General features: G+C 43.2%; 1 protein-coding gene and 1 pseudogene across 2 annotated transcripts; one reads left to right on the forward strand and one right to left on the reverse strand.

Annotated features, from left to right (window-relative positions):
* Positions 1–986: 986 nt before the first annotated feature.
* SFT2D2 (SFT2 domain containing 2) lies at positions 987–27,987 on the reverse strand. 2 transcript variants are annotated; one of them, XM_002809825.6, is made up of 8 exons: positions 27,776–27,987; positions 22,398–22,484; positions 22,078–22,163; positions 18,808–18,889; positions 17,365–17,400; positions 17,219–17,277; positions 14,844–14,873; positions 987–11,520 (listed from the first exon to the last, which is right to left on the reverse strand). In XM_002809825.6, exons 1-8 carry the CDS (start codon positions 27,836–27,838, stop codon positions 11,481–11,483), a joined length of 483 nt encoding a protein of 160 aa, XP_002809871.2. In that variant the 5' UTR covers positions 27,839–27,987; the 3' UTR covers positions 987–11,480. The 2 variants fall into 2 exon arrangements, with proteins under 2 accessions (XP_002809871.2, XP_009239495.2); XM_009241220.4 differs by lacking the exon at positions 17,365–17,400.
* Positions 6,967–8,157, forward strand: LOC100451520 (ankyrin repeat domain-containing protein 36B-like; annotated as a pseudogene).

The following is a 27,987-nucleotide window of genomic DNA, read 5'->3' on the forward strand; positions in this document are numbered from 1 at the left end:
ATGTACTAGATATGTTTGTTGGCCATTCACATATCTGGCTTTGTGTGTTCAAATCTTAACCAAGCTGCCTTTGAAAAGATCAATGAAAAAAGCTGACAACCTTCTACCTACACTAAGCAAGGCAAGAGAAGGCTCAAATTACCAACATTAGCAATGAAAGGAAGGACATAAGTAGAAATCTTACAGATATTAAAATAGGGAAACATCATGAACAACTTTACACCAGTTAGACAACCTACTTTACACAAAATAACTAAACCAGCTAGGTGTGTAGGAATATGCCAAAATAGGCTGGGCACAGTGGCTCAGGCCTATAATCCCAGCACTTTGGGAAGCTGAGGCAGGTGGATCACCTGAGGTCAGGAGTTCAAGACCAGCCTGGCCAACATAGTAAAACCCTGTCTCTACTAAAACTACAAAAATTAGCCGGGTGTGGTGTGCTACTGTAATCCCAGCTACTTCGGAGGCTGAGGCACAAGAATCACTTGAACCTGGGAGGTCGAGGTTGCAGTGAGCCAAGATCATACCACTGCATTCCAGCCTGGGCAACAGAGTGAGACTCCATCTCAAAAAAAAATGTGTGTGTGTGTGTGTGTGTGTGTGTGTGTGTGTGTGTGTGTGTGTGTGTGTGTGTGTGTGTGTGTGTGTGTGTGTGTGTGTGTGTGTGTGTGTGTGTGTGTGTGTGTGTGTGTGTGTGTGTGTGTGTGTGTGTGTGTGTGTGTGTGTTTCCAAAATAAACACTTAAGGAAATGTCTTACCTTTTAAAAACCTTCCAAACTGTCCCTAGACCCATGTGAAACCCTAAGTCATTTAAAAGAGAGGACTACATGTCAAGTTAGGTCCCCAAAAACATCTTTAAGTGCCTATAATGTGTGCTACACACTGAGAATTCAAACTAAAGATACGGTTTTTTCTTACAGTTCTACAATCTTCCTTTGGCTTAAAGACTCCTGGAAATACAGACATGAGTAAGAGACAACACTAGATTTATTAAAGATCATAATGCTATCATTTATTGAAGAAAAAAAGCAAAAAAAAAACTAACAATTGTGATGGAGGAGGAGAGACAGCTTGGCAACATTCCTTTTAAAGTTAAGTTAGCATAAAGAAAACAATATTTATTAAATGAAATAGATTTTCAAAGTAGGAAAAGTAGTACTCAAGAATGTATTTTTGGATACAAAAATTCAGTTACACAATCAGTAGCATTCAAAATTAGTTATGAGTATTTATACAATTACAAAAATGGATTCATGTTTTAACAAAGTATTTTAAAAGCTCAAACATTTTAAAACAGGCACAATATTCTAAAGGCATATAAATTCACCATGGGCTTTTGAATGTCCTCACTCCCAACTTCACAATCAAAATTTACAGAAGCGGCAAAAGATCAGAGTTCAGAGGGCTATTTTTTTTTTCCCCTTTCCTTAGTTAAGGTTGCAAACACATTGACAGAGGCAAAATAAACACCTTTCATAGCAAAAAGACCAAAAAATTGAATGTAAACTATAGCTCTCCCTTAGGAGATTACACAAATACAAGGTTCATTTGTACTTAGAACAAGGCTCATAACTTCTTGTAGCATGGACATTCAACAGGCACAGAGCAACAACATTCACCCAAATACCAGCTGCAATTTGTCCTTTAAGGATGCCTCACAAGGATATTATGTCCAGGTAGCCAGTCCATTTATATCAGGGACCGGTTGTCCTTTTGTTGTTTGTGGCTGTTTATTAAATGTAGTGGCATTACTTTGTTGTGAATATGTACCATCATTTGCTACAATCTAGACAGATCATCCTGTCTACAGAAAATCATTTTGTACATTTCTAAGACCATTATCAGTTTATCTACTCCTGCTAGAAAAGGACATAATTTTTTGTCAATTTACATTAACAGAGGCTCTGCTACTCCCCGTTTATCTCGCTGCAACAAAAACTGATAAGCCAAGGGTAAAGCTTAAGTATCAGGGACTATGAATTTAGGGTAGAAGTGAAAATAACCAAAGTGGAACTAAATCCCCTATTCTTGAGTGCAACTGAGATCAAGTAAACTTCTCTGGACTTTCTTCTTAACTATAAAACTATTAACCAGAAGGTAAAGTCACACAATTTTACCTCCCAACAAACTTTTAAAATAAAAATTTCCAAAAAATTTAGATGTCTAGGTTTTGTTATATCTTACCAAGAGTTACACAGACATAAATTTGTATTTAACTTCAGTTAAACATCTATTCACTTTTTAAAAATGCTGTCTGCAAATAAATTACTGGACATTTCAGCTTACTAAAAAAACTTAAGATTTTTTAATTAAAAAAAACTAAGACAAAAGTCTAGCAAATGGCTTCATGTACCTTTAAACACTGATTCTTAAAAATTTATATGCTGAAAATGAGGTTTGAGAATACGTATTTTAAACTATTTATAATCCTACAGTCGACTTTAGTCAGAAGTTATCTGAGCAAAGAGAAAATAAAGCCTGGCGTAGACAGTCCCATAGAAAATAGAATCCACAGCCACTGGGCTGCCCTTCAATTTCCCAATTCATTCCACTAAATCTCATGATGCAAATCTGTCATTTTCATAGGGCTATCAAAAACAGAAGCCAAGCCAGATTCTCCACACTTTAAGATATGGTCCCTTATTATCTATTTTAACGGAAGTATCAAAAAGCGATTTTTATTTTTTTATTTATTTTTGAGACAGAGTCTCACTCTGTTGCTCAGGCTGGAGTGCAGGGGTGCAATCTCGGCTCACTGAACTTCCACCTCCTGGGTTCAAGCAATTCTTGTGCCTCAGCCTCCCTCCCAAGTAGCTGGGATTATAGGCACACACCAGCTAGCCTGGCTGATTTTTTTGCTGTTGTATTTTTTGTAGAGATGGGGTTTCGCCATGTTGGCCAGGCTGGTCTTGAACTCCTGGCCTCAAGCGATCCACCCACCTCAGCCTCCCGAAGTGCTCAGATTACAGGTGTGAGCCACTGCACCCAGCCAAAAGGTAATTTTATTTGGAATGCATTTCATGATTTTATTTCTTGCTCCCTGAGCAGGCAGTGATTAGGGTGGAAGGGAAGTGGCACTCAGGCAGATAATTCACAAAGTCACCACACAAGGGTGATAGACAGATGATCCAGCACTGAGATAATCAACCCAGTGAAAATGCTGCACTGGGGACCATGTTTTGCCCTTCCCAGAGACAAGACATCTTGAGCTGGGATCTGAGCTACGGCTATGCAGAGGAGCAGAACTGAAGGCTCCCTTTGAGCCCATTCTGCAAAAGGGGATGCATTTCAGATAATGAGACGAGATGGGATTGAGTTAGTACACAGCACGCCCAATACCCAACAAGCAGCCTCAGAGAGACTGGGAGAAGGGGGAGAGGGGACTGGAAGCCATCTCTTCTGTTCTGAAGGGCAGTGCTCCTCCCAAGACAGCACTCAGAGAGCCAACAGCCCAGGGCAGATCACGCCAGGACAGTGCTTCCACATGGCTGGCTGAGCACCACATTCCCATCTGCAAAAGAGTCACCTTATTGGTTCCCTTAACTTTCAAAATGCAGCAAGCCTTCCTTCACCCAGCAGTGAACGGAAAAGAAGGGAATGCAGGGCAGCAGGGAGACAGAGACCATTATTAACTACAGGTCTGAAACCCTAATTCTTTACTCACTCATCAGGTTGCTTTTAATCACTGCTGTTGCTTGGTAACAGGTTTCAGCAAATTTGAAATGGATTTCTTCCTCCCACAGTCTAACAAAAACAAGTAGGGAAACAACCAAAGAATAAGGCAACTTAAGGAAAAACGCAGGAAGACCCTGGGAGGCAGGGTCATGCAAAAGCTGCCAATGGTGTCCTGATGGGAGCTGTCTGAGCAAACTGGCCACGGGCCGTGAGTGAAAGCAAAGCAGAAGCCTTTCTACAAGACCCATCTCCTGCCAAGAACCCCTCCCTGACGCCTCTACTGGTGGGGTCTGGGATAGGCTCTTTACCCTCTCAGAGGATGGAGGCAATACCATTCACTGAGCAGTCACTGTGAATACTGAATGAGATAAAACATGGCAGTGTCTACAGGGCCGGGCACATAGTACTAGATAAGTATTTGTTAGATAAATTAATGATCGGAGACATTCACTCTCACCTTCCAAAGTTGTCAGTTATTTCTGGGATTAAATAACACCTACCCTACTGAGACTCTACTTATGCCAAGCCCTGTTCTAAGCACTTGACATATCTCACTGACATCTTGCAATGACCCAGCAGGAATTGTTATTCCCATAATTTTTAAGCAGATGAACAAACTGAGGAGCCACAGGTTAGGTAACCTGTTTAATATGACACAACTAGTATATGACTAGTCACAGCTCACAGCCAGATGCATCTGACTTCAAAGCCTACGTTCACTACTAGTATGCTATACAGGTGACATCTTAAAAGGTACCTTGGCCTCATGTCCCACAAAGTCAATCCAGGCATTAAAAAGGACATGGGGCTGGGCGTGGTGGCTCACACCCATAATCCCAGCACTTTGGGAGGCCGAGGCAGGAGGATCACTCGAGGTCAGGAGTTCGAGACCAGCCTGGCCAACATGGTGAAACCCTGTTTCTACTAAAAATACAAAAATTAGCCGGGTGTGGTGGCACATGCCTGTAGTCCCAGCTACTTGGGAGGCTGAGGCACGAGAACCACTTGAACCTGGAAGGCAGAGGTTGCAGTGAGCTGAGATCATGCCACCGAACTCTAGCCTGGGAAACTGAGCGAAACTCCGTTTCAAAATTAAAGCAGTTTGTAGAGGGAAATTTATAGCACTAAATGCCCACAAGAGAAAGCAGGAAAGATCTAAAATCAACACCCTAACATCACAATTAAAAGACCTAGAGAAGCAAGAACAAACAAATTCAAAAGCTAGTAGAAGACAAGAAATAACTAAGATTAGAGCAGGACTGAAGGAGATAGAGACCACGAAAAAACCAATGAAGCCAGGAGCTGGTTTTTTGAAAAGATCAACAAAATAGATAGACTGCTAGCCAGACTAATAAAGAAAAAAAGAGAGAAGAATCAAATAAACGCAATAAACAATGATAAAGGAGATATCACCACCGATACCACAGAAATACAAACTACCATTAGAGAATACTATAAACACCTCTACGCAAATAAAGTAGAAAATCTAGAAGAAATGGATAAATTCCTGGACATATACACCCTCCCAAGACTAAACCAGGAAGAAGTCGAGTCCCTGAATAGACCAATAACAAGTTCTGAAATTGAGGCAGTAATTAATAGCCTACCAACCATAAAAAGTCCAGGACCAGATGGATTCACAGCCGAATTCTACCAGAGGTACAAAAGGGAGCTGGTACCATTCCTTCTGAAACTATTCCAAACAATAGAAAAAGAGGGAATCCTCCCTAACTCAATAGATGCAGAAAAGGCATTCAACAAAATTCAACAGCCCTTCATGCTAAAAACTCTCAATAAACCAGGTATTGATGGAACGCATCTCAAAATAAGAAGAGCTATTTATGACAAACCCACAGCCAATATCATACTGAATGGGCAAAAACTGGAGGCATTCCCTTGGAAAACCGACACAAGACAAGGATGCCCTCTCTCACCATTCCTACTCAACATAGTGCTGGAAGTTCTGGCCAGGGCAATCAGGCAAGAGAAAGAAATAAAGGGTATTCAATTAGGAAAAGAGGAAGTCTTAAACGTAAGACCCAAAACCATAAAAACCCTAGAAGAAAACCTAGGCAATACCATTCAGGACATAGGCATAGGCAAAGACTTCATGACTAAAACACCAAAAGCAATGGCAACAAAAGCCAAAATAGACAAAAGAGATCTAATTAAACCAAAGAGCTTCTGCACAGCAAAAGAAACTATCATCAGAGTGAACAGGCAACCTACAGAATGGGAGAAAATTTTTGCAATCTATCCATCTGACAAAGGGCTAATATCCAGAATCTACATAGAACTTAAACTAATTTATAAGAGCAAAACAACCCCATCAAAAAGTGGGCGAAGGATAGACACTTCTCAAAAGAAGATATTTACGCAGCCAACAAACATATGAAAAAATGCTCATCATCACTGGTCATTAGGGAAACGCAAATCAAAACCACAATCAGATACCATCTCATGCCAGTTAGAATGGCAATCATTAAAAAGTCAGGAAATAACAGATGCTGGAAATGACAGGAAGAAATAGGAATGCTTTTACACTGTTGGTGGGAGTGTAAATTAGTTCAACCATTGTGAAAGACAGTGTGGCGATTCCTCAAGGATCTAGAACTAGAAATACCATTTGACCCAGCAATCTCATTACTGGGTATATACCCAAAGGGTTATAAATCATTCTACTATAAAGACACATGCACATGTCTGTTTACTGCAGCATTGTTCACAACAGCAAAGACTTGGAACCAACCCAAATGTCCATCAATGATAGACTGGATAAAGAAAATGTGGCATATATACACCCATGGAATAGTATGCAGCCATAAAAAGGATGAGTTCATGTCCTTTGTAGGGACATGGATGAAGCTGGAAACCATCATTCTCAGCAAACTAACACAAGAACAAAAAACCAAACACCACATGTTCTCACTCATAAGTGGGAGTTGAACAACGAGAACACATGGAAAAGGGAGGGGAACATCACATATCGGGGCCTGTCAGTGGGTGGGGGCTAGGTGAGGGATAACATTACATGTATACCTATGTAACAAACCTGCACGTTCTGCACATGTACCCCAGAACTTAAAGTATAATTTAAAAAAAGAAATATTTCCAGAATCTCATATAAAAAAAGAATAAAATTAAAAATGCAGTTTATTTATGTAAAAGATCAGTGGAACTTAAAGATAATCACTGTGAGTGACTGACAGTAAAAATTAAAAAATGAAAAAGACTAGTGTACTACAAAAGAGATTATCTGAAAAAAAAAATCACAGAATATCAAAAACTTGCATGAGAACAAGAACTCTGCAGTTTGAGATCTCTGACAGTCATGAAAAAGAAGAAGACCTGTTGCATAAAAACCACTTGATGCAAGATGAAATTGCCAGGCTCAGGCTAGAAATAGACACAATAAAAAATCAAATCCTGGAAAAGAAATACTTAAAAGACATTGAAATTATAAAAAGAAAGCATGAAGACCTTCAAAAGGCTCTAAAACAGAATGAGGAAACATCAACAAAAACGATAGCCCATTATAGTGGACAGCTTACTGATCTGACAGATGAGAACACAATGCTCCGTTCCAAACTGGAGAAGGAAAAACAAAGCAGGCAAAGACTGACGAAATGGAATCATACCATCGTAGACTGAATGTTGCTCTACGTGGTCATGATCAAAGTCACTCAACAGAAAAGAGACCAAGAGCTTGATTTCCAGGGCACAGTAGATAAATTGTGTCATTTACAGGAAAATTTGAATTCTCATGTTCTGATTCTTTCTCAGCAACTTTCTAAAGCTGAGAGTAAGTCCAGGGGCCTCAAAACTGAGCTCCGTAACACAAGAGAGGCTCTGAAAGAAAAGGCTTTGGTTTTTGAACACATACAAAGAGAGGTAAACCAAACAGTGTCAAATGAAGGACATTGAAAAAATGTACACAAATGGCCAAGATAAAGTAGAAAAATGCGTAGAAAAGCAAGTAAGATTATGTCAACTACAAAGACAAAATACGTTGCTTCAACAGCAACTGGATGATGTTCACAACAAAGCTGACAATCAAGAAAAAACAGTAATTGATATTCAAGCCAAATGTGATGCTACAGCACAAAATCTTCAAGCTGAGTGCATAAAGCACCGTCTTTTGCTAGAAGAATAAGAGGATGATCAATAAAGTTAATCATTTGAAAGAAAAACAATGTCAATATGAAAGAGAGAAAGCAGAAAGACAAGTAGTTATGAGACAACTTAAAAACAAGGTGACGTCCTAAACAATCAACAACAAAAGCTTTGCTGGATGCTTCATTGCGTCACTGCGTCCATTGAGAAAGTGAGATGCAGGATTCAAGGAAGAAATTAGGCCAGATGAGAATTCAATTTCAAGAAAAATGGAATCAACTTACAGCGACTATAAGATGTACTAAGGAAACGCAAGGCCACGTACAAAAGCTTGAAATAGAAAATTCCAATGTTAAGAAATACAATTAAAAAGCAAGATGGCCAAATTGAGCAGCTTCAGAAAATCCTGCGAAGTTCAAGTTTGATGCAGCAGTAATTGCAAGAAAATGAAACTACAGAAATAGATGAAGCTTCTTCTGAATTTAAATCTGGATCCTCTGTAGCAGAGGTTCCCAACCTACAGGCCACGCACAGGTCCATGACCTGTTAGGAACCAGCTGCACAGCAGGAGAGTTACTGTGGATCTTCTAGATCATCTGCATGCCATGTGAATCTTATAACCAGTTTTTTATTTCTACAAAAAAAAAAAAAAAAGCCTGCTTGGCTTTGGATGGGGACTGCATTATATCTATAGATTAATATGGGAAAGAATTAACATCAACAATGTTGAGTCTCTCAACCTATCAACAAGATATTTACTTAGGTCTTAATTTTTCTTAGCAATGCTTTTTAGTTATCAGTGTACAGATAATCCACATAGTTTGTCGGGTTTATTCCCAAGAATTTTATATTTTAATGCTATTGTAAATAGTATTTTTAAATTTTCAATTCCTAATTCTTTACTTCTAACATGGAGAAACACAACTGATTTTTGTATATCAATTATATATCCTGCTGTGTTGCAAAACTCACTTGCTAGTTTCAGTAACTTAGTAATGGATTTTATTTGGTTTTCTACATAGATGATAATATCTGTGAATAGACAGTTTTACTCATTTCTTTTCAATCTAAAGGCCTTTTATTTTTCTCCTTCCCTCCCTCTTTCCCCTATTCCCAATTAAAACATGATTGCAGTGGCTAGAATTTCCAGTACAACGTTGAATAGAAGTGGTAAGAGTTGACATCTCTGTCTTATTCTCAATCTTAGGGGAAAACATTCAGCCTTTCATCATTACATAGGATGTTAGCAGCAGATATTTTAAAGATGCCCTTCGACAGGTTGAGGAAATTCTCTTGTATCCCTAGTTTGCTGAGATTATTTTTTAAATAAAGCATGGTTGTTCAATCTAAAAAAAAAAAAAGGACATGGACATGGAGGGGTGAGCCTTCTAGGTGTCTTATTCCAGGCTGCTGGAGCTGCTGGAGCTGCTGGAGCTCACAGCGACTAGCCAAGCCTTGTACCAGTTCTAAAGAAAAGGAACCATGAGCACTCCTGACCTCCTCCATGCCCCTTCTGACACCACAGCCCTTCTGAGATCTCTCTCCAAGAGGCACCTGGGACGTGAAAGAATCCCACGAAAGCCAGAAGGGTAGCATAAAATTTCCTTTCCTGGCTGAGGACAGGTTAGTGACCTGAGCAGATGACTGGATGCCGTCAATAGCCTGGAAAGAACCTGGGAAGACTAGCTCCTCTCTCTGGCCCCGTCAGGCTTGTTCACACCTCCCCAGCCTCAGAAGAAAAGATCGGCAGGGCACAGTGGCTCACACCTGTAATCCCAGCACTTTGGGAGGTCAAGGCGGGCGGATCACCTGAGGTCAGGAGTTCCAGACCAGCTTGGCCAACATGGTGAAACCCTGTCTCCACTAAAAACACAAAAATTAGCACGGGTGTGGTGGCGGGCACCTGTAATCCCAGCTACTTGGAAGGCTGAGGCAGGAGAATTGCTCGAACCCGGGAGATGGAGGTTGCAGTGAGCAGAGATCACGCCACTGCACTCCAGCCTGGGTGACAGAGTGAGACTCCATCTCAAAAAGAAAAAAAAAAAAAAAAAAAAAAACAGTCAGTCTGAGTTCTTAGCCACAGTAGGACAAAGAAAGGTTCAGCAATTAGCCACAAGGAAGGGGACAACCAGCAGGCCACTTCCTTTGGTTTAGCAGTGACAGAGGAGGAGCCCTAGTGGACCAGTTGGCCCTGTGCAAAGAACAGAAAGACAATCCAGATAAATGTCATTTGTAGGGTGACTCTGGAGGTCCTGGAGGGCCAGGAATGCTGGCTGACAAGACAGGGCACTAATCGTAGTCAGGCAACAAGGAGGAGCTGAAAGGGAACACAAGGGACAGTGAACATCCTGCAGATCCAGGAAGAAGCTTCCAAAAGAGATGGGCAGGGAGGGCCAGGTAGGAGATGGCTTGGCTGATGAAAACGAGGGAAATGGTCACAGGCAGTTACAGGAGGCACAACCAGAAACAGACCAGGAAACTCTGGGGTCATGAAGGAGGCTGAAGCTATGGCTTTGGGTGGATCCAAAAACCAGTGTGGGCCTTGATTCCCTTGACTGCACAGTGGTGTAACAATCCCTGCTTCCTCACAAGGCTCTCCATAAGAACCAGGTAAGATTATGGACACAAAAGCACTTTGTAGGTTAGGCATCAGGCTGATATGAGACCACCTGCAGTTTATCCCCAGTGTCCCCAGCACAGGCTGAGTGCAAACACTGGAACTATTTACAGGTCACTGGGCAGGCGTGCCTACTTCCCGCTGGCCGCACAGCAGGGATCTGTCGTCCCACCCCACTCTCCCCTGGCCCAACTCCAAGGGAGAACAGAAAATAAAATCAGTTTAAAAGCAAACATTTATAAATAATGAAGAAAAAAATATAGCTGAGAGCAGCAGGATTTTTCAACTCCTATGGGCTCTTGTCCAAAAAAAAAATAGCTGTGTTTTCTGCTGTTGCTCTGTTCTTTCTCCATCTAGTGCCAGGAGGTCATAAAGAAAGATATGCAGGGAGAGGGAGGGAGGGATGGGAAATAAAACCCGAGAAAAAGAGTCTGCACCTAATGTCAGAAAATACATTCCAGTCAGGTGTAGAATCAGAACACCAAGAATGCTTAGATTCAAATTCAGAAAGAGCATATACCACCAAAAAGTGCTTCTTTTCTACCTCATTCCATGGCCAGGCTCTCCAGGGGCTTGTCTAAAGCAGAGTCACTTGTTCTCAGATGCCAGAGTAGAAGCAGACTCACTCTATGCAGGACAGCGGTGATGGTTTCCATGCTGAGGGACAAGTGGACCCCAAAACTCTGTCCCTTACTGTTGCTCCCCTGTGATCTCTGATGGGGCTGCCTTTTACCACCTGGGAATCACTTGCACCCAAGGCTTATCTGCTGCTGCTGAATAGGTTTGTATTCATGGGAATTCAGTGGGACAACATCCAGAGAGGAAACAGGTACATGAGGAAGATTCCACTCCACAAGATACAGAACCCACTTCTCATCCTGTGCTACTGACATTCAGGTTCGAGAATGTATTGTTGCTTCCAAAAGTAACCCTCAAATGTTCGAATCACAAGCAACACATTGCTGCAAGATAAAAGGCACATGTCTGTAAGACAGAGGTTTCGAAGATAGTTACAAAACTGTCCACAAGCTTCTGTCCATAGTGCCTTCCAAAGCTTCACAAAACTGGCCATGAATTATGCAAGACACACGGCAAAACACTTCTTCACAGCATCCCTAGGAAAGAAAAGACACAAAGATGAGTGGAACGTCATCACCCCAAAGGCACTCCTTTAGAGGGCACCCAGAGTGGAAGCTGCAGAGTAGAAAGCACCTAGACTGAAAGATCAGACCTTCACAGCATCAAACTGCAGCTTCAACATTTATTAGTAGTACTATCCTGGGAAAGTTCCTTGTCCTGTTTGAGTTTCAAATTCCTCATCTCTAAGAGGGGATGTCCCCACTTACCCTACAGTCTGATTATGGGATTAGCCATCATAATCAGAGAAAAAGATAATATAGACTGTCAGAAACTAAGAAATCAGTCAGGACTGCTGCACTTTAATATCGGCCAAAATCACAGAATGCACTGACAGCATTAAATCAAATATTAACTGGGACCTTTCTTCATTCTAAGCAGGCAGCAGAAGGGAGCTCACTATGGGTCCTGAGCACTTATTAATATGCTATATTAGCCTTATCACAGGTATTTACTGCTTGGAATTCAGTGTAGAGGGTGCAAGGAAGAGTTGGTCTTCAAGAAATTACTATTCTACCCAAGCAAGCACCTCCATTTCCACCACCACACCACACTGTGCAATGTGGCACTAGGCTTCTCATACCCCAGCTCTGTTCCACGTTCTCAACTGCGCTGCACTAAGGACACTGGGAGTCACATAAGGGAGGGAGAGGTGAATGGATGCATTTCCATGAGTAGGCACTGCATTTTAATATCAAGATGATTCCAGGGCAGCATTTCTTGAGATACACTCTGCACTGTAGTCTCAGAAAAGTCTCTGCACAAGAAGAGTTTTATGGCCACATAAGTCCCCCTCATGGCAGCTCACAATACACATAGCATATGGAAGGATCTAGCAAGCCAGGCAAAGAGGAACCTACCTAATTTTGCTTAACCTGTTTCTCAAACTTGCTTGATCATAGAACTCTTTTCTTCCACAGAAACACTATTTCTGTGGAACACCGTGGGAAAAGCTATTCTAGGGGAACTTACAAATAGAAGAGTGGGGCCGGGCATGGTGGTTCGGACCTGTAAACCCAGCACTTTGGGAGGCCGAGGCGGGCCGATCACTTGAGGTCAGGAGTTCGAAACCAGCCTGGCCAACACGGTGAAACCCCATCTCTACTAAAAATACAAAAAATGAGCCTGGCATGGTGGCGTGTACATGGAGGCTGGGGCAGGAGAATAGCTTGAAGCCGGGAGATTGGAGACTGAGGTGAGCTGAGATCAGGCCACTGCACTCCAGCCTGGGCCATAGAGTGAGACTCCATCTCAAAAAAAAATAGAAGGGTGGGATCTAGCTCTGTGATTCCCTCCCTACTAGAGGAGTAATTCATCTCCTCAGCACATGAAACTCACTATCTCAAATAAAATCCCATCATTCTATCAATCACTTGTACATAAATTTTATACATGCCAATCCAGATCAAGCCTGAAGCTCTGACGAATGACTCCAAGCAAGTTTCACGAATAAGACCTGTGCAACTGCACTGGCCCCATACTTAGAAGGGTCCACATTGGGTTTAATGCCTTGATTTGATGTTGCCATCTTGAAATTCTTAATCTTTTTTTTTTTTTTTTTGAAACAGAGTCTCCCTCTGTTGCCCAGGCTGGAGGGCAATGGCGTGATCTCGGCTCACTGCAACCTCCGCCTCCCAGGTTCAAGCGATTCTACTGCCTCAGCCTCCTGAGTAGCTGGGATTACAGGTGCACGCCACCACACTCGGTTAATTTTGGTATTTTTAGTAGAGACAGGATTTCACCACGTTGGTCAAGCTGGTCTCGAACTCCTGACCTCGTGATCCGCCCACCTCGGCCTCCCAAAGTGCTGGGATTATAGGCTTAGCCACCGTGCCCGGCCTATGATTTTTGAACAAGAAGCTCACATTTTTATTTTGCACTGGGCCCTGAAAATTATGTAGCTGGTTCAGGGACCAAGAAATATTCATATGTTGGCAGGTTGATCAATATCTCATTGGATGCTCAGTTATGATGAACTCTGGCTTACTTCACTTAAAAATCTAGCTTCCCAGGACATCCCTGCCCATATTCTTCTCAGACAAGCCACCAGGCCCCAAAACCAGCCAGGTCTGCATGGAGTATTTCATAACTGTTACCCTCCTAGAATCTATCAACAAAGCCACTCAGCTGCCTTTCACTTGAAAGGCTTAACTTCGCATCCAATCAATCACTCCTCAATACTTTCAAATCACTGTCAGCAACAGTCTAGAAATTTGTTAAGACATAAGATTGCTCTTCCTCCTTCCCAAGTCATGCATAATTTTTCATTTCCTCAGTACTTTTTTTTTTTTTTTGAGACGGAGTCTCGCTCTGTCGCCCAGGCTGGAGTGCAGTGGTGCCATCTCGGCTCACCGCAAGCTCCGCCTCCTGGGTTCACGCCATTCTCCTGCCTCAGCCTCCCAAGTAGCTGCGACTACAGGCACCCGCCACAGCACCCAGCTAATTTTTTGTATTTTCAGTAGAGACAGGGTTTCACTGTGTTAGCAAGGATGGTCTCGATCTCCTGACAGCGTGATCCGCCCGCCTCGGCCTCCCAAAGTGCTGGGATTACAGGCGTGAGCCACTGCGCCTGGCCCAGTACAGTTTTTTTAAAAAGCTTGTTTTTAATTAACAGGTAATGATAAAAAAAAAAGAACAGAAGTTAAATAGTTGCATTAGAACAAAGTCAGAGGGAAAGATCATGCGGCTAATTTTGAGAAGTCCATCACTGAAAGTGCTTAAAGAGGTATGGAGTATTAGAATTTCAGAGCTAAAAGAGGCCTCTGGAGATGATCTAGACCAACTCAGTCTACTTATCAATGCTTTGAGGCCAGAGGGGTCAAGAGAACTGCTCGAGGTCACACTGCTAATTAGGAAGCCCTGGTACTGCTTACTCTCCCTTTATAAACTCTTGTGAAACCTTCCCATCAGTGGGATACTGCAAGAAGCACGAATTGAGATCCCTCCATATCTTACTCAGTGATATGAAATGACATTCATCTTTATTTTAAAAAAAAAAAACCCTACTCAAAGCTACAGGTTAAAAGAGTAATAATGTGCATATATGCACCATATATAATAGTAGAATGTTCACAGCATTGGAAATTGGTGTACCTGGGTAAATATCCATCATTAGTTGTATAATTAGAGTGGGTGGTGGGGTGACCTTTCACTTACTTATCTATAAATAAGATGTATAGTATTTGTCTACTTGGCTCAAAAGACTTCAGTAAAGATAAATAAAATAGGATATACTCTCTGAAAGCAGACTCTAAATTAAAATGAATGACAGAAATCGTTATTTCCATATACACAGTCTTACCTTGCAAATGGTATGAAGGAAAGGCTATACCTATAATGAAAAACAAAACAAAGGGTCAAATGAGATGAAGGGAGTAGCAGATTATCCAGCAGAATGGGCTTCTGAGCTGTAAGAATACCTGCAGTGATTTATCCAGACCCTCTCCCATACTCAGCCTGGGGGATGAGCATGTGCACACAAAGGCCCATGCATGTGCATGCATGTGTACCCAAACACACACACTGTGGCCATGTACAGATAGGCAGCCGCAGAAGAAGGGCAAAAGGTTCATGTGGAGATAACCCATATGACCTCAGCCTCAATGCAGTACTGCTATAACCTTGAGCTAGCAGCAATTGCCTTAAACAGTCAGATTTCAGATACCCAGATAGCACAGAAACTCTATTCTGAAAAAATATCAAATAAACCCCAGAATAGTTGAACCGCACCTCCTGGCCTTTATTATTTATTTATTTTTTTTTTGAGACAGGGTCGTGCTCGTCACCTAGGCTGCTGGAATATAGTGGCTCAATCATAGCTCACTGCAGCCTTGAATTTCCAGGCTCAAGCCTAGAAGGCTGAAGCAATCCCCCTGCCTCAGCCTCCAGAATTGCTGGGACTACAAGTATGTGCCACCATGCCTGGCTAATTTTTTAATGTTTTTTTTGTTTGTTTGTTTGTTTGTTTTGCAGAGACCCAGTCTTGCTACACTGTCCAGGCTAGTCTCAAACTCCTGGCTTCAAGCAATCCTCCCACCTCAGCCTCCCAAAGTCTTGGCATTACAGTGTGAGCCACCCATACCTGGCACAGTTGAACTCCTAACATTTTATAAATTCTAAACAGAATTTAACTTCTACCTAATTGGGATAAATTTTCTGCTCTGCTCCTATTAATTTTAAAAGAAGAGAAAAGAGAATAAAAAAGAAGAAGAAGAAAAAAATGCTACCAACTACTCTATGAGTGAAAATGTAGTACATCCAAAGGTATCTTGGTAAATTCCAGTTAGCTCAGCCGTGTCACTTAGAAGGGAACCATATACAAGGAAGAGGCTCCATAACGCTAAAGAACCAGGCACTGTGTGTCAGGCAGGCTGTAAGTTAGCCCTTAGAAAAGCAAACACAGTCGGAACACGTGAGTGTTGCAGGGAATATCACCATTCAGCTGAACCCATATGAATGCTGAACCTCTGAAAATGGATTCAAAATCAGTCTATAAGCAAAGCAAGGTGTGTGTATATGGGTACCAATTTCTGCCCTAGAAGAAAAATCAAAATATAAACAGTCTACCACTCGAATGTGCATGTCATTTAAACACACACACACACACACACACACACAAACACCACCATCCTTCTCCATATCTTATACTTACCATGTACAGAAGCTCAATTACTTGTCAACACAGTAAATTCCAAAAGGCAATTTGTAACTATATTTATTCAAAAGTCCAAAATTGCTAAAGGGAGGGATGGGAGTTAAGCTTACAGTCTCAAGATTCATTTCTACCAAATAGGAGTTAACCAATTCTTCAGAACTTTAAAATGTCCACAATCCTCTTTTCTTTACATTGTAGCAAACATTTTTTTCAAAAATAGGTGAGTCACATCTATACTGAAACTGTTCCAGCAGATACCATCCCTTGATAAACTTTGAAAGAACTACAGAAATGTCTTGGAACCTACAGATTCCAACTATGCCACCACCCCTCTCACTCTGAGGTCATATAGGCTTGAAAGGACCGTGAACCTACAGCCTCATTTATGGTTTCACAAAATGTCTCCAGCGGCCCTTTTACTATGCTTGGCTCCAGAGTTACAATTTCCTACTCTTCAGCTGAATTACCAAAAGCCAACAAGACTCTAAGCACGTACGCTGATCCTACAGCCCACAGACACACGTTTTTCCATTTCGTCAGTGACTGTTCCTCATCTCCTGCTGACAATTCACTCTTTGTCCTTCTGTTAAATGATTCATTCTATCACAAATGTAACATTATTTTTCTTACCAGTTTCCTTTTCTGTTAACCTCTATTGGACTCACAAGCCTTTTTAACATCCCTTATAATACTTTTATTGTCCTTGCACTTACCGGACATGAGTGGCTTAATAATATTTGTAAAATCTCAAAAATCAACCATTAGTTCAGCAAAAATGCCACAGCAGGCAAACTAGGAGCCTCCTGTGACCACTCAAGACCACTAATGCCATCTATTGGCAGTGGGCTGGGTTGATGGGCATTTGCTCTGGAGCCTGACTTCACTTTCATCATTGAGAATCTTTAAATTAAACAGCTTCTGTGTTTTCTTAATTCTCCCACCCACAATATGTGAGTTTTATCTCCTTCAGCTACATTAGTCAGTGGGCTATGTGGGAGGGGATTATTTAAAAGGTTACTTACCACGTCAATGCCAAAGACTGCAAAATGCAGAAGATAAGTGCAAGTCCCTTGTTATGCCACTGGAAAAATAATAATATGGTTATAGGAGAGTGTGAGACAAGGGGCAAAAGCCAAAATGGTTAAGAAAAATTAAAATATACATTTACCCAAAAGGCAGAACACAGGGTAAGTGCAAAACACAACTAAAGGGAGAAAGGAAACATTAATTAATGACAATAACATGGCAGGAAAAAAAAAAAACTCAAAACTTGTTATTCTTCACAAATGCACAATACTTATGCATCCTTCATCTCAAAGCAGTTAACCCACCTGAGCACCCATATTTGGCAGAATAGTTAAAAATCTCCATGAATCAAACTAACCAATAGAGATTCACATAGATAAGATGTTCTTTTACTTTCAAGTTTTCCCAGAACCTCTGCCCAGCAAACAAATCACATTTCAGGCCCACCCATTCATCTGTCCATCCACCTTTTCCTTCAAATGCACTAAAGTAAGCTTAACACAAATCTTTCTATTTTAACTCCTACCAAATGCTAGTCTCTGCAGCAGAAAGCACATGTGAGGACAAAGGTTAACATGAGATATCAATCTCACAGTCAGCATGCCAGTTACTTGTGTACCTATCACCTAACACTTTCCCTAAGGCCATTCTTAGAAAGCTCTTTCTGCAGGAGACTTGTCCAGGCCATGGGCATCTGAGGCTGGCCAAGGACAACTGGTGCTAGAGCAGTCAGCCATGCCTTTCCTCGCCATCCTTCTATAACAGTAACCACTCAAATATGCCCTAAACATTCTCTGTGTCCAGCATTGTGCCCAATACTCTAAAAGGATACAAAATAAATAGTAAATGTGGTCACAGCTTTTGATAACTCACCTATTTGAACAAATGAGATTATATAAATGAAACTAAAAATAAAAGTATGTTCTTCAAGTTTCAAATGTTGCAATAGTTATAAGAGTCCAGAGAATGTAGGTCTGGAATGATTTTGACAACCACAGGGAAGAAAATAGGCCAAAAATGAGAGGCATTTAGGGTCAATGGGACAGGAAGATATAACAAAGCTAAAGACAATGTTGTCAGAGCAGGGTACAAGGATGACAGGCCATAAGGAGGCCACTCCCACTTTGGGGAGACTGATGAAAAACAGTAATAAGTCCCCAAGTCAGATAATGAGGAATAAACAGGCCATTCTATAAGACAGGACACCCACCCTAGAGAATGACTCCTGTGTTTCTGAGTTATTCCCTCTAAGCCCTGCCTGTGTGTGGCTTCAACAGTCACCAGGAAGGTGTCTGAGCTCCCTTACTACCACCACACCACTCTGGCTAATCTGACAAGCAACGCCCTCTAGAGGTGCTTTTTAGAACTGGTAGCACCTTGACACCCACGGAAACACAAAGTAGGGGAGGAGGGGATCGTAGTATTACGTAGAGTGTTCCCTTCTGCCACATGGTTATAGGAATAGGGTAATAAGTCAAGCTGAACGGAAAAAGAGAAGAGGTCTTTAGGTTTAAAAAGAAAAAAATCTTATACAATAGAAATAAAAACTCCCATTTGAGAAGTCCAGCTAAAAAGCAGACCTTACCAGCACCATGATAGTTGCAATCAAACGAGTAGGCTCAAACATTCGCTTCAGCTGTTTCACTGGTCCCATGAGGAAGATGGTACTAAAAGGCAAACACATGCACACAAGCCGTTCAGAACAGAACTGCACTAGGCACACTGAGTCGCCTCCCCAAGATTTCCTGTATCTTGGCAATAGTAGCTAACATTTGAAAAGCTCTCATTCTGTGGAAGGCACTGTGCTGAAGGGCCTTTTGTGCATTATTCTCATTTAATCCATCAACAACCAACCTATAAAGTAGGAACAATTACCACACCAAAGCCCACAGAGTTACTTTATCCAAGGCCACCCAACTAGGGAATGATAGACCCAGGCTGTAAATGCATGTGGGTGTGACTGTAGAATCATATCATACCACTAGGTTAGATAAGCCTTCTCCTTGAGAGGTGCTACCTTGCCTCCCTGAGAATACCTACTCATGGAAACAAACAAGGCTCAGGAAGTTTAAAGAAAAACCATACTTTACAGGCTTAGGTAGCTTATGTTAAAAAGTAGAACATTTCATTTTCTTTCATAATCTTCAGGGAATAATTCTAATGATGATGATATCATCATGGGTTATTTGTTGAATGTTTGCTAAATGCCAGATATTACATATATTACCTCATTTCTTCTCAACAACTTTGTGAGTTATGTATTACACTTATTTTAGAGACGAGAAAATCACACAGCTACCATTTGACTCTATAGCTATTGGATTCCAAAGCTCTAAAAAGACATCCCCAGCATGCTGGGTTTTTTTTGTTTTTTTTTTTGACATGGAGTCTCGCTCTGTCGCCAGGCTGGAGTGCAGTGATGCAATCTCGGCTCATTGCAATCTCCACCTCCTGGGTTCAAGTGATTCTCCTGCCTCAGCCTCCCGAGTAGCTGGCACTATAGGCACACGCCACCACACCCAGCTAATTTTTGTATTTTTAGTAGAGACAGAGTTTCACCATGTTGGCCAGGATGGTCTCGATCTCTTGACCTCGTGATCCGCCCACCTCAGCCTCCCAAAGTGCTGGAATTATAGGCGTGAGCCACTGTGCCTGGCCCCCAGCATGCTTTCTGTATGAATGAACTTGAGACATGGCTAGCAAGAGTAATCACAAATGAAGCAGACTGTCATGTCTAACACATCAACTTGGCGTGAGCCACCACACCCGGCCAATAAGTCTTCCTCTCTTTGAAGTGCCATTAAGTTGCAAGGCTTCACTCTCAAGTGTCCCAACTAAAGAGAACACTTCTTTAACCTACACCGAATAAGAAGCAACAGTCAAGGCTGGTCCTAAAAATTAAACACAGCATATACACAAAACCATAACAGACTACAGGCAAAGACACAAACTCCCAAATACCCTGAAAATAACAATTTGCTCCCTTTATTATTTCCCTACACAGTCTATGAAGAATCCAGCCCATAGGGATTTGCTAAAGAGCTTTTCTGGACTAAGCAACACACCCATATATTTATGCTCAGTCTAGACTATACAATGTAACTTACACTGTCTGCCCAAAACAACCCCCCACCCAAAGTTAGTATTGGAGAAAGCTTTAGAGGCAACAAGAGACATCTCTAAGGGTCAGCATTTTACTGTCATAAGCACTAATAAATTAAGCTTTACACAGGTGGCCAGAATCATACAATCAATCATTTAATTAACATCCCCCATTTCCAGCCAGACACAGAGCTAAGTTTGGGTACAACTGGGGACAAGATACACTTGCAGCCCTTATCAAGTGGCTTACAGATTTAACAAGTCAGCGTAATAAAATGCTACCTGCACTGGCACATAAATATAGACGGGATACTGAGAGTCCAAAGGAAGAAGTCATCAATTCTGGAGAGGAGGAGGTAATCAGGAAAAGCTTCATAGAAGAGGTGGCTTTTGAGCCAGGTCTTAACAAATGAGCAAGTATCTACCAAACCAGGGGAGGTACAGATAGGGCAGCATTCCAGGCAGAATAAACAACCTAACAAGGGCACAATGGCATTTTGGGAAATCCAAGAAGTTCAGCCTGGCTGGGAAGCACACTGTATAGGGAATGGGACAACGGTGAAGCCAGATCTCAAAGAGGCTTGACTGTATGCGTGCTGAGGCATTTGGACTTCATTTGTACAGACAAAACAGGGGGCCACTTGAGGGGGCTAAGCAGGGCTATAAATGAATGGCTCTACAGCTCAGTGGAAAATGGCCTTGAGAGGGGCAATGGAGGAGACAGAGAGACCAAGCAGATGCATCTTGCTCAGGTAAGGGTGATAACAGGCCAAAACTAAGGCCAGCTCAGATATCACCTTCTCTAGGAAGCCCTCCCTGACTCAGGTCGTGTCGGCTGCCCCTCCTTGAGAATCTCTTTCCATATCTTGTTATATCATGAGTTATATGTCTGTCTGCCTGGCAGGGACCAAACTGGACTTGTCTTTGTATCCTCTGAGCCCAGCACAGAGTGTGATCAATGCTTACCCATTGAGCATGCAAGTCAGTCAGTGAAGCACAAGCAGCCATGGGGACAAAGAGGAAGGAGCCAGTAAGACAGGGTTACATCAAGCCCTGGTGAGGAATCATGCAGGGGAGACTTGGACCCCCAGGACTCTGAAGCCATTTACAGAGACACAAGGGAAGGGAAAACGGGGAAACAAGATGACTGAGTTCAGGTTCCTGCAGGTCATTCAGGTAGAGGCCAGGCCAGCGCTCCCAGTTGGAGAAGGTGGAGTTGTTGGCACCAGTGTGAGACTGAAGCATCAGCGTGAATGAGCTTGACCTGGAAAGTGTGTGCCTCCACAACATGCAGAATGGGCTGCCCACCTCCAGGAAGCGCTCAGATGCCCTGCCCACATGAGCTGCTACTCAGGTCTGGGAAGGTCTGACACTAAATAAAAACCAGTTTCCCTTATGGCCAGTGGAGTGATGAGCCCTTTGAAAACCATCAACTCAATCTCTGACAGCAGTAAGAATACAGCAAGCAGGAGGACTGGGTTGTAAACCCTGGAGAAATCACTGAACTGCTTTGTGTCGCAGTTTCTGTACATGTAAAATCACAATGGCAAAACATTTGCTGCTTTCTCCCAGGTGTTTCAAACTAAGATATAAAATGTTTTCAAATAATAAGATATGAATGTGAGATATTCTAACTATTTCTCTCCAAATCCCTTACAACTACTGGAGCCTCCTCCTTCACCTCCCCCAAGGGCAACCAACATCCATTTTCCCATCTAATGATTGGCTAAAATTGGATTTTTTAAAAAGTTACCTCCCAATTGATGCGATATTACCAAAGGTATAAAACACTGCGAAGAGGTGTAGTCCCTTCCTGGGCACCCACAGCAGAACAGTACCCTGGAATTTAAAGCACAGTGTTTGCACATGAGCAACCCCTCCCACCCGGCCACACAAGCAGAGCTCCCAGAGGAAGCCCTGAGGAGTCCGTTTCCCTCCCCACCTCCCTTATTCCCCTCTCCTCTCATCCATGCATTTTAGTGAAGGGCAAAAGGGGAAAGGAGGTGGACAAAAGGGGGAATATATAGCAAAGACAGGTAGGAGGAAAAGACAGAGGAGGAAGGGAAATCTTACCAGCAGTGAGCAGAGAATTCCTATAGCAAAACAGGCAATGAAGCCTTTTATCCTGGTACCCCAGCTTAATGAAGATGCCTCAACAACCTAAAATTGAAAAAAAAAAAAATACATATACACACACATTTACTAAAAACAAAGCAAGCACATAACTAAATCTAGAAAGTGTTAAGTTGTATTAGGGAAGGCAAGGAGCACAGAATCCTACACACTCAGGCGATGTAAGTCATCAAATCCAGACTTTATCAGAGCTGTAAAGTTATTATGCAGACATGAATCTCCTCTCTAGCAGCTGACAGCTGTGCCTCCAGCTGAACATCTTCAGAGGTAGAAACTCCTTGCCTCAAGCACAACCCATTTCACCAACAGGAAGGCAAGACAGCCAATCCTAGAGTAGCCCAGAGCCTTCTTACAACCCAGGCAGAATGAGGACCACACCTGGAAAGGCATGAGTCCACCAGGAACTCACAAGTCCACCTGGGATCCTCCACCAGGCAGGGTCCCAGGAAATAAGGAAAAGATGAGGGGACGGCACTCAAGCAGCTGCTCCACTGGTCATCGTCTCCTACATCAACTCTCACCCACATTATTCACTCTTGGTTCAAATGTTGTACTTACAGGATGCTGGCATCAGCCAACTCATCCAAGTGGCAGACAGATCCTGGTTAATTAATTACTGTCCTGTTCATCCTGATTCTTTGCCATCATGATTAATCCCTCCCTGGAGCAAAGTTCAGGAGAAGCCAGGAGTTCCAAAAACACTACTGAAACAGGAGAGCCTGTGAGTAGCTCCCAATGGTTCTTTTCCCATGTCAAAAATGACAACAGCTGGGCACAGTGGCTCATGCCTGTAATCCCAGCACTTTGGGAGGCCAAGGTGGGAGCATCACCTGAGGTTAGGAGTTCGAGACCAGCCTGACCAACATGGTGAAACCTTGTCTCTACTAAAAATACAAAAAATTAGCCGGGGGTGGTGGTGCATGCCTGTAATCCCTGCTACTTGGGAGGCTGAGGCAGGAGAATTGCTTGAACCTGGGAGGTGGAGGTTGCAGTGAGCCGAAATCATACATTGTACTCCAGCCTGGGCAACAAGAGCGTAACTCTGTCTCGGAAAAAAATGACAACAAAGTCTTTGCACTGGTGACCCTGCCAGTCTGTCCACCTGATGCAAGTGGGAACAGCTGTTCCAAGCTGGACAAAGACAGCTGCCGTGAGAGACCAACACCACACAGGGCAGCTAGGCCATGTATATTCACACAGGGCTCACCTTGTATGGCCAGCATAGTCTCCATCTAGCAATGTGGTCAGAGTTTCCTACCATATTTCCACCCAGCTGATGGAAGAAGGTAGGTAGTGGCAGAAAGTCAAGAGTCATTAGACTGGCAACTCCGTCAGCCTTGACTACCCCCAGCTCAGGGATCTGTTTTCAACCCTGTCTTCAGAGTTCCCGCCAAACCAGAAGCTTGAAAAGAAGGATGAGAGGCTCCCCTCAGGTGTGGCACGTATTGCCAAAGCCTACCTTACTCTCCACTCAGGACAAAGGTATTTAGGTCAGGTTATACATTCATATATATTGGAACTGGGCTCATGACCCTGAACAGAAGGCACAAATTAGGGATGATAACAGACAGCAGGGGCCCAGTGTTAAGACCTGACAGATGAGCCACCTGGTTTTACGCTGAGGAAAACCTCTCCTGGAGGAGTCCGGTTTCCCAAACCCCCTTGGACTCTAAAATGAGCCATGTGATGATGCTCTGGTACCAGGCTTTACAAGGTCCCAGACAATCTAGTCAGGCTACTTCTGACTGAAGCATTTAAGCTCTCACCAAGGATAGAATAAAATGAGAAGCTACCACTCTTCCTAGTCATGCAAGAACCAAAGAACTTACCTTGCCAAAGTGAGAAAAGAACTAGTTGCAGGTGGGAAGAAAAGAGCGGTAGTAGGATTGGCCTGGCTTGTTCACAGGAAGAAGCATGGTAGGAGGACTGGACTGGCTTGTCTGCAGCAAGAAAAGTGGTAGTAAGATTGGACTGGATGGTTCCCTGAGTACTAACTACATAGCATCAACAGGGATAATTTTAAAAGATTCAACCTTTCTATTTGAAGAGGATAAACCATAAGGTTAAGAATGAAATTTGAATTGGCTTTGACATCTAGATTGCTAAATAACCTCAACAGAACAGTGAGATTCCAGAGAATGGCCTGAACCCGGGAGGCAGAGCCTGCAGTGAGCCGAGATAGAGCCACTGCACTCCAGCCTGGGCCACAGAGCGAGACTCCACTCTGTCTCAGTGAGATTCCAGCCCTCATACAAATCAAAATAACCGCAATAGGAAGCAATTCAGCCAAGAATGTGTTTCTGGTTTCTACCTTCAGAAAGGAAAGTGACACTCCATATCCAAGTCTCTCAAGCTGAATCCATCCAAATGTTACTCTGTTTGCCAAAATGGAAGGGGTGGGGGGCATATTTCACCACTGTATTTTTCCATTACATGTGGTTGCAAGTTCTTTTACATGCACACTTGGTCAGGGAAGGAGGAAGCTGTTGTTCCACTTCTTATAACTGGACTCAGTGAAAGCAAAACACTTCTTTTTGCCAAATTATGAAAACAAACTCATAAAATGTCTGTAAATTCATGACTGCTGGAAGCTGTGCCAGCATATTGTTTTTGGAAATTAGAGTAGCTAAAATGGTACCTGGATGGAATTTGTAGGCAATGCGCTCACAGGCAGTCTGACTGGCAGTTATTCACAAAGATCCCTTTCACTCTGTGATGTGGAGAGAAGAGGGGCTCTTGCCAAGAATAATACTAAGAATTGTTCAGAAAAACAGGATTGGTAACCAGGAGAAGGTGAGAAAGAAATACTGCTTCATTTCCACACTTTAAAATTAGATACTATTCATACCTTTCTTGTCCCCAGAATCCTTTATAAAAAACATAAAACCTATACTTTCAGAAAGAAGTCCATTGAAACTAAAGACTTAAGGTATATTTATGAAGATGAGGTATCAATCACAAAATTCATCGTGAGGTTATAATTAGATACTGCCATGCAAATTTTATAACTACCTAGGAGAGGTAGGAGAAATAGAACTAGTCACACCTTTATGGTTTGCATTAAAGGAATAAAGGTTTTAAAAAGCACTCTCTTCTAGTGACCTCTTAAAGAGATTTTAAGAGCGCCCAATTCAACTTACCACACAAAATAGCAATTTCCCCACAGAATCCTCCAGTTCTACCAGCCCCCAAAGCATGAAAAATATGAGACAATCAAATCAGTACCAATATTTTAAAGGAGGCTCTGACCTAATCAGTAAACACTAAGCTGAAACAGCCTGGAAGATGAAGTTAGTCGGCAACAAAACATTTCCCAGGAATTCAAGACTCTGGAAGTGCCATACAATGTTATAAACAGAAATCTCACTCAGAAAGAGGAAACTGACCAACTGACCAAAGTATTTTAAAACAAGAACGAAGCACCTATTCTTTTTAAATTAGATCCAACAGATGCCTCAGCATAACACATTAAAGCCCTTCTCACAGTATCCAACACAGACGTTCACCATTTTAGGTTAAAAACAAGCTCAGCATTTATGTTTGCAAACTTTACTATTCGTCCACTGTTGAGGGTCAGCCCACTGCTTCGTGATGATTTTCGAGACAATAATATCTGCATCATCCCACTGTCAACACTCCACCTCTCAACAGTCTGCAGGGAGAGAAAGTGTCTGCCTCTTAAGCACCAACTGTTCATAAAGGCTGGTTGACAGTCTATGGAAATAAAGCTTTAAATAACGAGGGTCAGCTACCTACGAGTCAGACCTTTCTTAGGCCCGGTCTGAGGTTCCGCTTGAGATTCATAATAGAGGCTAGAAATCAAGAAAAAAGAACCCGTGAAATTACTCCTGAGCCTTGACCAATAAAGGCAACAAATTAAAAAGAACCCACCAACTTGTTGTGAAATATCAAAAAGTTAAATTTCAGTGACTCCAACATTCGATCCCATAGAATTACTCCCTCAAGGTGAAGATTCAGAGAGCAAGTTTTACATTCTGAGATGTCATGCAGAAAGTGTAAGTCCCAGTATCACACAAAACAAAACCGAATAAAATCAGCAACCACAAACGTGGGTGACAGCAGCTTGCTGAGAAAGAAGAACTTGCTGAGAAACCAAAAGAAACACTGATTAGTTTCCAGTTGGCCATATCATCTTAACATCCTCATTTCACAGATGGGGAACGGAGGCTAAAGAATACACCAAAAAGTGAAGAGAAACGTTATTTTGTCATCCAAAAAGGAAAACAAAAGCTAAAAGCACCCCAAATAGAAATGCAGCATTTTGTGTGGTTCTACAACATAGGACATTAGTAGCCAGGTTTCAGCAGGATCAAAACTTTTCTAATAGGCCGGGCTCATGTCTATAATCCCAGCACTTTGGGAGGCAGAGGTGGGCGGATCACTTGAGGTCAGGAGTTCGAGACCAGCCTGACCAAGATGGTGAAACCCCGTCCCTAGTAAAAATACAAAAATTAGCCGGGTTTGGTGGCGGGTGTCTGTAATCCCAGCTACTTGGGAGGCTGAGGTGGGAGAATCGCTTGAACCCAGGAGGCGGAGGCTGCAGTGAGCCAAGATCGCGCCACTGCACTCCAGCCTGGGCGACAGAGTGAGACTCTGTCTCAGAAAAAAAAAAAAAAAAAAAAAAGCTTTTCTAATAAACCAACACGCAGGCAGTTTCCTGAGGCGCTGGGTGTCTAGAGTCTAGGTGTGGGCAGTGTGGACAGAGACACAAGATGTGGTCCCTGCCCTCATGGGATGGGGGCAGTTTCTCACCCCCAATCACAAGGCAATGTGTACAGGGGCGGGTGGGAGTGTCACACCCTACAACCTAAACCGGACAGAAAACCAAGGCAGAGCTCGGGGCGCGGCCACTAGCCCCGTCGCGAGGTAGGGACCGCCACCCCAACACCCCAGTCCGGGTCTGGCTCCCCGGACCCACCCAGCAAGGGCTCCTTCCGCCAGGACCTCGGGGCCCCCAGCCCTACCCGGCCCTAAAGCGCATTCCCCGGCCGGTGGGGCCAGGGCCGACAGTCCAGTCGCCCGCTCTCCCACTCGCAGCTCAGTCCGGCGATTTCCTCCTGCGCCGTCCCCTTGTCAGGGAGGATGGGCTGAAGGGGCGCGGGGCAGAAAAGGACGCCGCGGCCACTGCCCCGTGTAGTGCCAGGCCTCTTCGCGGAGCCCTGCAGAAGAAGAGCTGGAGAAGGGGCAGAGCTACGGTCCAGAAACTCCAGGGAGTCCCCGCAGGCTTCCCAGGCCCGGGCAGGGGACGCAGGGCGGGAGCGCGGCGAGAAGGGGCCGACGGCCCCGGGCTCACTCACCTCGGACAGGCCGCTCCGGTCCTCCGTGTCCTGCCCGCTCAGCACCTTCTTCAGCTTGTCCATTGCGGCCCAGTCTCCACCAGCTCCAGTCCCTCAGCGGCAGCCTGTTGCGTTCGCTAAGTTGACGGCTCTTCCGGGTGCTAGGCAGCCGCCCCGCCGCCCGCGCGCCTACCGCGGCGCGCCCCGCCCAGGCACCTGCCCACCTGGGGGTT

This window comes from Pongo abelii, chromosome 1, assembly GCF_028885655.2.
Source record: "Pongo abelii isolate AG06213 chromosome 1, NHGRI_mPonAbe1-v2.0_pri, whole genome shotgun sequence".
Classification (NCBI taxonomy): Eukaryota; Metazoa; Chordata; class Mammalia; order Primates; family Hominidae; genus Pongo; species Pongo abelii.

Bases quoted from the DNA above. Each gene is read 5' to 3' on its own strand.
- SFT2D2 (XM_002809825.6), bottom strand. From the start codon at position 27,838: ATGGACAAGCTGAAGAAGGTGCTGAGCGGGCAGGACACGGAGGACCGG. The intron at 22,164-22,397 runs GTAAGATTTCCC...TTTAAATTCCAG, and splicing joins GAATTCTCTGCTCACTGCTG to GGTACTGTTCTGCTGTGGGT. The intron at 11,521-14,843 runs GTAAGACTGTGT...TTTCTTTCCTAG, and splicing joins TCCTTCATACCATTTGCAAG to GGATGCTGTGAAGAAGTGTT.